This window comes from Astyanax mexicanus, chromosome 12 (assembly GCF_023375975.1).
Source record: "Astyanax mexicanus isolate ESR-SI-001 chromosome 12, AstMex3_surface, whole genome shotgun sequence".
NCBI lineage: Eukaryota > Metazoa > Chordata > Actinopteri > Characiformes > Acestrorhamphidae > Astyanax > Astyanax mexicanus.
In genome coordinates, this window is record NC_064419.1 from 25,529,868 (window position 1) to 25,541,877 (window position 12,010).

At 35.9% G+C, this 12,010-nt stretch overlaps 1 protein-coding gene and 1 long non-coding RNA gene across 3 annotated transcripts in view; one reads left to right on the plus strand and one right to left on the minus strand.

The window, feature by feature from the left end:
* The window catches only part of npy8br (neuropeptide Y receptor Y8b), a 44,279-nt gene extending 42,133 nt beyond the window's left edge, over window positions 1–2,146 (plus strand). For both annotated transcript variants that reach the window (XM_007239570.3, XM_049485966.1), the window contains exon 2: window positions 260–2,146. In XM_007239570.3, coding sequence (XP_007239632.3) covers window positions 409–1,545 — 1,137 coding nt within the window. In that variant the 5' untranslated portion in view covers window positions 260–408 and the 3' untranslated portion in view covers window positions 1,546–2,146. The remainder of the gene's footprint in view (window positions 1–259) is intronic.
* Window positions 2,147–7,537: 5,391 nt separating this feature from the next.
* On the minus strand, window positions 7,538–9,865 carry LOC125806125 (uncharacterized). The gene is made up of 11 exons (XR_007441426.1): window positions 9,782–9,865; window positions 9,379–9,583; window positions 9,082–9,217; window positions 8,909–8,970; window positions 8,526–8,587; window positions 8,328–8,389; window positions 8,167–8,265; window positions 7,969–8,042; window positions 7,814–7,900; window positions 7,653–7,714; window positions 7,538–7,615 (listed from the first exon to the last, which is right to left on the minus strand). It is a non-coding gene; the product is annotated as an uncharacterized LOC125806125 (long non-coding RNA).
* Between the last annotated feature and the right edge of the window lie 2,145 nt (window positions 9,866–12,010).

Sequence of the window (12,010 nt, forward strand, 5' to 3'; positions counted from 1 at the left end):
CACAAAACTCAATTCTCTCTCCAAATGCTGAAAAATCTGTAGACTAGAGCCATCCAGTACAGACTCGGTAAGGCTGACAACCAGGATTAAAATCGGGGGAAAAACCATGTAGTGTAACCCCAGTTTAATCACAACTGTTCTCCAAGTGTGTCAGATTCCCCATTGTAATAACTCACAACTCCTGTCTTCATATTTTAGTTATGGTAGAGATTCTCCTACTGCTTGCACTGATGTCTTTTCTTTATTCGTTTTATTGCAGATCCTGTAGAAGCACAGCCGTCTTTTCAAGTGCCATGAAAGAAATGAAAATGAGTTGTCCTGGGAACTGAGGGAAAAAAAACAGCTGGAAAAATCAGACCTACAAATCGGACCATTCTGATACAAATCTGTGCATATGATCAGTTGCTGATGGAGGGCTCTTACCCTAACAGCACTGGCCACTCTCTAGCAGACTGGGACCTTTGTCCCCCTTCCCTCAGTGGCACCACCTTCTTCATCGTGGCCTACAGTGCCACACTTGCTGTAGGATTACTGGGCAACACCTGCCTGGTCGCGGTCATCCTGCGGCAGAAAGAGATGCGCAATGTGACCAACATATTCATTGCCAATCTTTCGTTTTCCGACATCCTAATATGTATCTTCTGCTTGCCCCCCACCATTATTTACACCCTCATGGACCGGTGGATCCTTGGAGAAGCCCTGTGCAAGGTCTCACCATTCGTCCAGTGCTCGTGTGTCACGGTCTCCATCTTCACTATGGTCCTCATCGCTCTGGAGAGGCACCAACTCATTATACACCCCACTGGGTGGAAGCCTGTGGTTGGGCACTCGTATCTGGCCGTAGCTGTTACCTGGATAGTGGCTTGCTTCATTTCCCTTCCTTTTCTCCCCTTTCACGTACTTGAAAACTTGCGAATCGACAGCCACAACTTCAGTCTTCCTGCCGGCGCATCCATCGATCACATAGTGTGTAAGGAGGAATGGCCGTCACCAGGGAACCGGCTAGCCTACGTGACGTCCCTGTTGATGTTCCAGTACTGCTTCCCACTGGTGCTCATCACCTTCTGCTACCTGCGCATCTTCCTCCGGCTCTGTCAACGGAAAGACATCATCGAGAGGACTCGAGATGCACGCCAACGGAAGGCCAAGCACTCCAAGCGAATCAACATCATGCTAGCCACCATTGTAGCGGTGTTCGCCTTCTGCTGGCTGCCGCTGACAGTATTCAACACTATTTTTGACTGGAACCACGAAGCCTTGCCAGTGTGCCACGATGCGGTCTTTTCCGTGTGCCACCTCATGGCTATGGCGTCCACGTGCGTCAATCCCATCATCTACGGCTTCCTCAATAACAACTTCCAGAAGGAGCTGAAGTCTCTGCTGTACCAGTGTCGCTGTTGGGGTGCACCAGAGAACTATGAGAGCTTCCCTTTGTCCACGGTCAGCACAGACATAACGAAGGGCTCTGTGCTAAGCAACGGCTCCGTCAGCATCAGTGTCTTGCAACAGCAACACGAGAAAGAGAGTTTGGAAATCAATGCGTAGTAAACATCAACTCAAACCATTAGGTTAAGTTGCAGTTGCCCATGTTGGTTTATGCTGGCTTGTAATTTAAAAAAAAGATTCAAGATGGCTTCATAACCGTAATGGCCTGGATGCAGGGATCAGGCAAAGTCAAATGCTGTTTGATTGTCTGGTTTGCAAGTTGAGAACTTGGACTGAAGCTTGTGCAGAAGCTTGTAGACACCAAAAGAAACTTGCATAAACACAATGTCTCTAGAACGTTTGAGAGCACCATATCGAAAATGAAGAATTTTGCTTTAAAAGGAGACAAAGATAGTAGCAACTTTGTTGTACCAAGGCCTTAAGGTTGCACTGACTCTTTCCTTTCGCCGCAATGTGTGATCCCATCCTAGACATAGCGTTTGCTAAAATGGAAGGTGATTGGCACATTCATCACTTTCCTGATCACTAGATGCCTCTGAGGTTAGCAATGTAAATGTAGGTGTGTTAGAACCAGCAACTTATACTGTAAAAAGCTGACCTCAAGGATACGGCCCATGTACATAGTCAGAGATTCCCATAGTTGTTCTTAGAATACTTTGCTATTTTGTGAGACTTGTACAATATATATGATCTGTGTGAGTCATGGTTATATTTAGAAGCCAAAAATTTGAGAGATCTGAATGTTTATTCATTGGCGATAAATATAATAGATCTTGCCAGACCTTCTGCGTTGAATGATGATGTACAGTACATACTTTCAAACATTTTTCGAACAGCAATGCAAATCATGTTCATGATGTTATGACCTGGTCTAGGGTCCCTAGATACTCTGCCAAACTAAACACAGGACAACATATAATTGTGTAAACTAGCAGGGATTAACTTTTTTATTAAAGGAGATGGGGTATTAGTGTGTGTTGTTCTGGTACGCATGGATCAGACACAGCAGTGCTGCTGGAGTTTTTAAACACTGTGTCAACTCTGACAGTCCTAGCTAGCTGTTCACCTTGTAGATGTAAAGGTGGAAACAGGAGCCTGTTGGAGGTCCATTCTCAGTCCAGCAGCAGTGACACTGAGGCGATTAAAAACTCCAGCATCCACTCTGTCAGTGTTACTGCAGTAACAGCAGGTCCAAATAATACCTGTTCTGTGGTGGTCCAGACCATTAAAATTGAAAACTTAAAAAAAATACAAAGTGTTCCACTGTAATGGACAATGATTTTAGAAACAAGGAGGAAACTATGATATTCTGATTGGACTGTGTATATTCAGGGACGAGAACATGCCAAAATAACAAACACAGCAACTACAGCAAACGCTACTTAGTAAAGTTGAAAGAAGGATCCCACTAGGATATTCTTTCAGGTCATCAAAGGGGAGGAGCCCCAAATGTCTCTCTCCTATTGGTGTCTTGCCTTGTTTGTTTTTTTTTATAGAGGAAATGCCCCTTGTGGCCGATCATGGAACGGCACCTACAGAAACACAGGAAAGAAATAATACAACAAAGGGTCAGAACAAGAGTGCAAAATGCCCATTTACCCGGTCATCAGGAACGAATGTATTCAATGCTTGGTCATGCCATAACTACTTGTGGCCATTAGACCAAAATAATATGTCGGGCCTCGCTCTCTCTCTGGGTGAGTAAAATTAAACTACAATTCCCTTCATCACTCAACAAGTTACAAAATCAGTAAGTTGCTAGTCATATTAGTTTGTTCACTTGGTGGACATATTTGCAAAGCCAGCAGGTGGTTAATTCAGATGGGAATCTCTATGAATTGGAAGAAACCAAAATGTTGGAAACTAAAGGTGAAGTTACTGTTTCAAAAACATACAGCTCTGGAAAAAATGCCACTTAAAAATAATGAGTTTTTGATTTTACCAAATTGAAAACCTCTGGAATATAATTAAGAGGCAGATGGATGATTACAAGCCACCAAACCAAACTGAACTGCTTGATTTTTTGCACCAGGAGTAAAGACATAATGTTATCCAAAAGCAGTGTGTAAGACTGGTGGAGGACAACATGCCAAGATGCAGTTATTCCACAAAGTATTAATTTCTGAACTCTTAAAACTTCATGAATATGAACTTGTTTTCTTTGCATTATTTGAGGTCTGAAAGCTCTGCATCTTTTTGCTATTTCAGCCATTTCTCTTTTTCTGCAAATAAATGCTTTAACTTACAATTGTTCTATTTGGAATTTGGGAGAAATATTGTCAGTAGTTTATAGAATAAAACAACGGTTATTTTACACAAATATACCTATAATAACAAAATCAGATAAACTGAATTAGAAACTGAAGTGCTCTCTTAATTGTTTTTCCAGAGCTGTATGTTAAATGACCATAAAATAATGTTTGGCTCAAAAAGTCCAAAATAAACTTTTTTTTTTTTTTTGCTGGTTATGACTACTGCGCTTATCGATGGGAGTATTTATCATCTAAGCATCCAACCTAATTGGCTCTTTTTGTTGAAGGATGGGAATTAATCTGTAAACAGACGCCATGATGAGCAATGCAAGAATTCATATTTCAGCCAGTGGCTGGTCTTCCCATTAATAAAAAAAGATGCGTTGGTGCTTCTGCAGTCTCAGAGAAACACTTGCCAGCTTTCACCTCCCAAGCTTCTTATAAGAGGAGTCCTATGATGAAATTATAACATAAGTAAGCAACCTAAAAAGGACAAATATGTCATTTTCCCTGCCAATTTTAATGTAGACGTGCAGTGCAATCAGTCAGGGCCATTTTTAAAATCAAAAGCCTTTTTAAGATGAATCTATCCAAAGAATGTATGCAAGTGCAAGCGCAGCAGTAAAGATACAATAGTGCATTTTTGATTGCCCATTTAAAGACTCAGATTTACATCACAGCCCCTATTCCAGATGCAATATAGTAACTGACAGCCAGTTAGTGTATGGTGGTCCTGAATGTAACATGATGTGCTCAGTGAAACTATTGCCTAAAGAAAGCAGTGGCAGGTAGAAAACAGGTTTTCACTCAGTTGAATGAGAAATCAATCCAATTCTCAGTTCTAGTACCTTGTGGGAAAATTGCTTTGAAGTATTTATGTGAATTAATTATTTATTCTTACTGTCTGCTTTTTCTACCTTCAGTTATTATGTACAAATATTTTATCTTTACCCACTTTAATTTCGCTCAGCTCCTCTGTGTGTGTTTGTGTGTGTGTGTGTGTGTGCATACAAGTGTCTGCTCACTTGTTTTGCTATACTTGTAAGAACAAACTAAATTTCAAATTTTTGGGAATATACCCCAATGGCGTGCTACAATGTCGGATTCCAATGCAGTTCAGAAGAAAAATAAAAGATACTGGGAACAATAAACGATTTAAAATTTAAACTGATACGGGCAATATTGCCCATATGGATCTACACAGAGATAGTGTGTAATGCATGTGTAACACAACATGTCAGGTGTGTTTTCATTCTTTAACCAGTGACCCTTTCTTTACTCAATGCTAGGGCTTGGTATCATTTTAAAACTTTTTATACCGGTACTGATACGATACTTTGAATTCAGTACCAATATCCAAATGATACTTTTTTCAATACCTTTTTCTAAATTGGAACCAAAAAATACAAAAAACATTACATTTGGCAGACGCTTTTGTCCAAAGCGACTTAGTCAAGTACAAAAGTAGTTAAAGAAGAAGTTAAAGGTAAAACATTTTTAGATAGGGCTTAAAGGAGGCCGAAGGGAAATAATGGCATAGAGGAGTGAAGGAGGGGAAGAAGGAAATGAGGTTAGAAGTAGTTAGTGTGTTAGAGGTGTTAGGAGAGTAAGTGCTCTTTGAAGAGCTCTGACTCTCTTAACACCTCTAACTCACTAACTACTTCTAACCTCATTTCCTTCTTCCCCTCCTTCACTCCTCTATGCCATTATTTCCTATTTCCCTTTATTCTCACACAATATATTTATTTAACAGCCGACATGATTTAGGTCATTCTCATATTGTCACCATAAGAGACTACCATCTTTTTGGATCATTTTAATGCGGTTTTCATGCACAGTATCAAAAAAAAGCACTGTAGTACTAAGACCATGGTGGTATTGAATTTTGATACCCAGCCCTACTCCACGCACATCATGGTGCGCTATTACAACACCTTTCCTTTGATTTATAATAACTTTAACAACAAACATTTGTCATTTGATTTTCTAATTAAATGAGCCAAAAGTTTGCTGAATGCTTGCTTATGGTAAAGTCTCCAGAGACAGTTTATGACGAGTTATTTTGTATAGCATCAATCTCTTCAATGGAAAACAAGTATCTCCAATTTTGTAGATTTTGATTTTACTAAATAGTTTAAACCAGGGGTGTTTTTTTGTTGGGGGTCAGAAGGAGAAATATATTTGAAGTCACGGGCCACAGACTCTGTAATAAAACAAACAATGAAATATACTACTTTAAATAATACATTTTCCTGATTATTTCATTTACAGACCATTTTACTTGACTTACTATCTTTATCTTTGACAGTGTTGTGTAAACTACGATTTTTCGAATTGATGTTTAATTTTATGATGTCTCTTAATATAAAACTCCTTAATTACGGCAATTTTTAGACTCTTTGCTCCGTTTTTCTGCGCTAGAAATGCGCACTCTCTCTGCTTTTAGACTCTTTGCTCCGTTTTTTTCTGCGCTAGAAATGCGCTCTCTCTCCACTTTTAGACTCTTTTTGCCCCGTTTTTCTGCGCTAGAAATGCGCACTCTCTCCGACTCTTTGGCCCGTTTCTGACACCTAGCGTTCAAACTTTGAATCTCACATTATAAAAACCTGCTTAACAGCGGGCCAACTTTCATTCTATTTCTAAAAGACCTCGCGGGCCGCTCCATAAAAGGAAAAGGGCCGAAATTGGCCTGCAGGCCGTAGTTTGGATTTTTAGCACTTAAACAATCAAAGGTATAGCAACACAAATGTTTACAGCCTCATGTCAGCGCTAAGCCCAGTGCTGAGCTAATTTATGAAGTGTTGATTGTGCACATTTGAACATGCTAAAGCCACACACAAACACACACACTTATATAACTTATGGTATTCTAGCATTCTTATCAGCTTACGATGATTTACTGTGTGTGAAATCATGTAACATGCATTGCTGAGTGTGGTTTTACATAGTCCATACATGGTGTAATTTATCATGCATAGATACAGATTCACACATACACAGTTTACACAAACATGACTTATACTATGACAAATGTCTTTTTTTACGATGCTGCCGCTTCATTTGTTCCTTTGTTCACAGAGTAAAGAAGGCCGTTATTCAGAGGTTAGGAGAAAAGAGCAGTAAGAGCACTTTGTCAAATATGAATACGTTAATATTTAATATTTAATACTTGCTGTTTATTTGAATAATCAGGTCATTAGAAATATTCCACACATTTTAGATCATGTATAACAGTGTGAATTCGCTGTGCCCTCAAAATAACTCAACTCACAGCCATTAATGTCTAAACCACTAGCAACAAAGGTGAGTGTGAGGGGTGTACTCACTGTTCTAACATACGGTATAAATACATACGCTAACACTTTATTTGGATGATTCATTTTCAATGTTTCCTAGATGCTCAACTAATACTTCAATAAGTATCTTAAATGTAACTGAACTCGAATCGAATCGAATTTCCATGATTCTCTATCAAACCCCTACACCTAACTCAAACCCTAGCCCTACACCTAACTCAAACCCTAGCCCTACACCTAATTCAAACCCTAGCCCTACACCTAACTCAAACCCTAGCCCTACACCTAACTCAAACCCTAACCCTACACCTAACTCAAACCCTAACCCTACACCTAACTCAAACCCTAGCCCTACACCTAACTCAAACCCTAGCCCTACACCTAACTCAAACCCTAGCCCTACACCTAACTCAAACCCTAACCCTACACCTAACTCAAACCCTAGCCCTACACCTAACTTAAACCCTAACCCTACACCTAACTCAAACCCGAGCCCTACACCTAACTCAAACCCTAGCCCTACCTCAAGCATGAATAAACCCTAAACACAACCCTAAACCTAAACTTTAAATCTAACCCTAAACCTAAACTTTAAATCTAACTCTAAATATAACCCTAAACCTAAACTTTAAATCCAACTCTAAATATAACCCTAAACCTAAACTTTAAATCTAACTCTAAATACAACCATAAACCTAAACTTTAAATCTAACCGTAAACCTAAACTTTAAATCTAACTCTAAACATAACTCTAAACCTAAACTTTAAATCTAACTCTAAACCTAAACTTTAAATCTAACTCTAAACATAACTCTAAACCTAAACTTTAAATCTAACTCTAAATACAACCATAAACCTAAACTTTAAATCTAACCCTAAACCTAAACTTTAAATCTAACTCTAAACCTAAACTTTAAATCTAACCCTAAACATAACTCTAAACTTTAAATCTAACTCTAAATATAACCCTAAACCTAAACTTTAAATCTAACTCTAAACATAACTCTAAACCTAAACTTTAAATCTAACTCTAAATATAACCCTAAACCTAAACTTTAAATCTAACCGTAAACCTAAACTTTAAATCTAACTCTAAACATAACTCTAAACCTAAACTTTAAATCTAACCCTAAACCTAAACTTTAAATCTAACTCTAAACATAACTCTAAACCTAAACTTTAAATCTAACTCTAAATATAACCCTAAACCTAAACTTTAAATCTAACCGTAAACCTAAACTTTAAATCTAACTCTAAACATAACTCTAAACCTAAACTTTAAATCTAACCCTAAACCTAAACTTTAAATCTAAGTCTAAACATAACTCTAAACCTAAACTTTAAATCTAACTCTAAATACAACCATAAACCTAAACTTTAAATCTAACCCTAAACCTAAACTTTAAATCTAACTCTAAACATAACTCTAAACCTAAACTTTAAATCTAACTCTAAACCTAAACTTTAAATCTAACTCTAAACATAACTCTAAACCTAAACTTTAAATCTAACTCTAAACATAACTCTAAACCTAAACTTTAAATCTAACTCTAAATACAACCATAAACCTAAACTTTAAATCTAACCCTAAACCTAAACTTTAAATCTAACTCTAAACATAACTCTAAACCTAAACTTTAAATCTAACTCTAAACATAACTCTAAACCTAAACTTTAAATCTAACTCTAAACATAACTCTAAACCTAAACTTTAAATCTAACTCTAAACATAACTCTAAACCTAAACTTTAAATCTAACTCTAAACATAACTCTAAACCTAAACTTTAAATCTAACTCTAAACATAACTCTAAACCTAAACTTTAAATCTAACTCTAAACCTAAACTTTAAATCTAACTCTAAACATAACTCTAAACCTAAACTTTAAATCTAACTCTAAACATAACTCTAAACCTAAACTTTAAATCTAACTCTAAATACAACCATAAACCTAAACTTTAAATCTAACCCTAAACCTAAACTTTAAATCTAACTCTAAAAATAACTCTAAACCTAAACTTTAAATCTAACTCTAAACATAACTCTAAACCTAAACTTTAAATCCAACTCTAAACATAACTCTAAACCTAAACTTTAAATCTAACTCTAAACATAACTCTAAACCTAAACTTTAAATCTAACTCTAAACATAACACTAAACCTAAACTTTAAATCTAACTCTAAATATAACCCTAAACCTAAACTTTAAATCTAACCGTAAACCTAAACTTTAAATCTAACTCTAAACATAACTCTAAACCTAAACTTTAAATCTAACTCTAAACCTAAACTTTAAATCTAACTCTAAACATAACTCTAAACCTAAACTTTAAATCTAACTCTAAACATAACTCTAAACCTAAACTTTAAATCTAACTCTAAACCTAAACTTTAAATCTAACTCTAAACATAACTCTAAACCTAAACTTTAAATCTAACCCTAAACCTAAACTTTAAATCTAACTCTAAAATGTAAAGCTTACCCTAAACATAACCCTAAATCCAAACTTTAAACCTAACCATAAACCTATACTTTAAATCTAACTATAAACATAACATTTAAATGTAACTCTAAACATAACCCTAAACCTAAACTTTAAATCTAACTCTAAATACAACCATAAACCTAAACTTTTAATCTAACCCTAAACCTAAACTTTAAATCTAACTCTAAACATAACTCTAAACCTAAACTTTAAATCTAACTCTAAATATAACCCTAAACCTAAACTTTAAATCTAACCGTAAACCTAAACTTTAAATCTAACTCTAAACATAACTCTAAACCTAAACTTTAAATCTAACTCTAAACCTAAACTTTAAATCTAACTCTAAATATAACCCTAAACCTAAACTTTAAATCTAACCGTAAACCTAAACTTTAAATCTAACTCTAAACATAACTCTAAACCTAAACTTTAAATCTAACTCTAAACCTAAACTTTAAATCTAACTCTAAACATAACTCTAAACCTAAACTTTAAATCTAACTCTAAACATAACTCTAAACCTAAACTTTAAATCTAACTCTAAATATAACCCTAAACCTAAACTTTAAATCTAACCGTAAACCTAAACTTTAAATCTAACTCTAAACATAACCCTAAACCTAAACTTTAAATCAAACTATGAACATAGCATTTAAATGTAACTCTAAATCTAACCATAAACCTAAACTTTAAATCTAACTCTAAACATAACCCTAAACTGTTAATATTAGAGTTAGGGTTAGAGTAAGGTTACAGTCAATAGAAAATATATATTTTAACATTTAATAGACATGCATCTGAATGTAAGTTGAATGTTAGTTGAGCATCTATGTGGCATCTATTATGGACCATCCAAATAAAATGATTCCATACATATATATATATATATATATATATATATATATATATATACGTCTTGTATATTGGCATTTTTGTTCCTCAGCTTGTGTCTAGAATGTTATCTCAAGTTAACGTAAAGCACTGGGAAATCATTTTGCTATAACATCCTAAAATAATTATTTTTTTTGCCATTTTTGAAGTTTTTAATTTTTAACCCTTTCAGACTTAATTATATTCCTATGATGGAAAAATAAAAAGAAATCTGCTGTAATAAACACAAAATGAGACTTTAATATCTATCTAAAGTACCTACAAATTAAATTTATTTAATTTAATTTATTTTAATTGAATTGTAAAACTAGTATAATTGAGCTCTTAAGGCCAATTTATACTTCTGCGTCAAACATACGTCATACGTTCGGCCACTGGTTGGAGGTTCTTTCTAACATCCATCTGGCATGTTTTGTTACATGTGATACACATGCATATTACACACTTTCTCTGTGTGATCAGCTCCATAAATGTCAATCAAGTCATGTTGGAGAATTTTCTATTTATACATTCATCATGAAATGGAATGTAAAGAACCACTGTCAGATTCACATTATGTATAGGTTTTTGCGGGAGGTATATGTATAGGTTGTGTAGAGGTTTTTGTGTGATGGCATCAGTGATTTTATATATATATATATATTTTATTATATATATATATGTCACCTCTTTCCGTGCTGCAAATTATAATATAATATCTGGCCTATTGCTTTAGTGCAGTGAGGTATTTAATACAGAACAGTTTCGATTGGAAAACCACTGCCAGATCCCCCAGTTTTCAGTTGAGTCCGTCAAGGCCTTATTTTGTAGGCCATGCTGTCTCTGCCGTGGAACATTCCTGATATTGTACATATAAAAAGACCATGTTTTGTAATATTCTGTCTTGTGTTGATAGGTTTGATTATTGAATGTGCTCTTCAGTGTATATTAAAATGGTTGGAACCTTGACTGTGAGTTTTTCTTTTCTCTTGTCTTGCGTTCACCTCATCCTCATCCTGAAAGGCGCTAACGTTCGGCAGTGACTTTGCCTGAGTAATGCAATACTTCCTGCACTGAATTTCTTCACTGCTTCCCACTGCTTTCTTCTGCCTTTCTGCTGTTTTTCTAAGGGTGAACCCACTGGAAGGTGAAAAGCTGGCGTCCGGCTTTTGCCTAAAACAACCTTTTTTTCGTGGAATTCGGTGAAAGTGTTTAAAAACAAACAGCAGCAACTACAAGCAGATGTTTCATACTGAGTTTATACACAAGTCTCGGTTAAGAGTCTGCGAGCAGTGTGAGAGCATTAAACGGATGTTTTAAGAGTAAATAAGCACTTCTCCTGTGTGGATCTTGAGTTACGTAACAGCTAAAGCTAATCTACTGCAAAACGCAAATGCGGTAGCAAAGCTCCGGAGGCCCAGCAGACTGTGAATGTGTGGAGACGCACAACACAGTAAATGAATCCGGTCCCATAAGAGTCACTTCATTACACACACGTACTTATTACCCCTCACTGTTCTGCAGTTAGGTTCTGATTTTATTTCTGATTATTGTGGAAGCGAGATAATGCTACTTATCTTCTAAACGAGACTAGACACTCTAGACTTTTCTTTTTCATATATTTTTTATTTGTCCTTTTTATCGTTTTTATTAATGA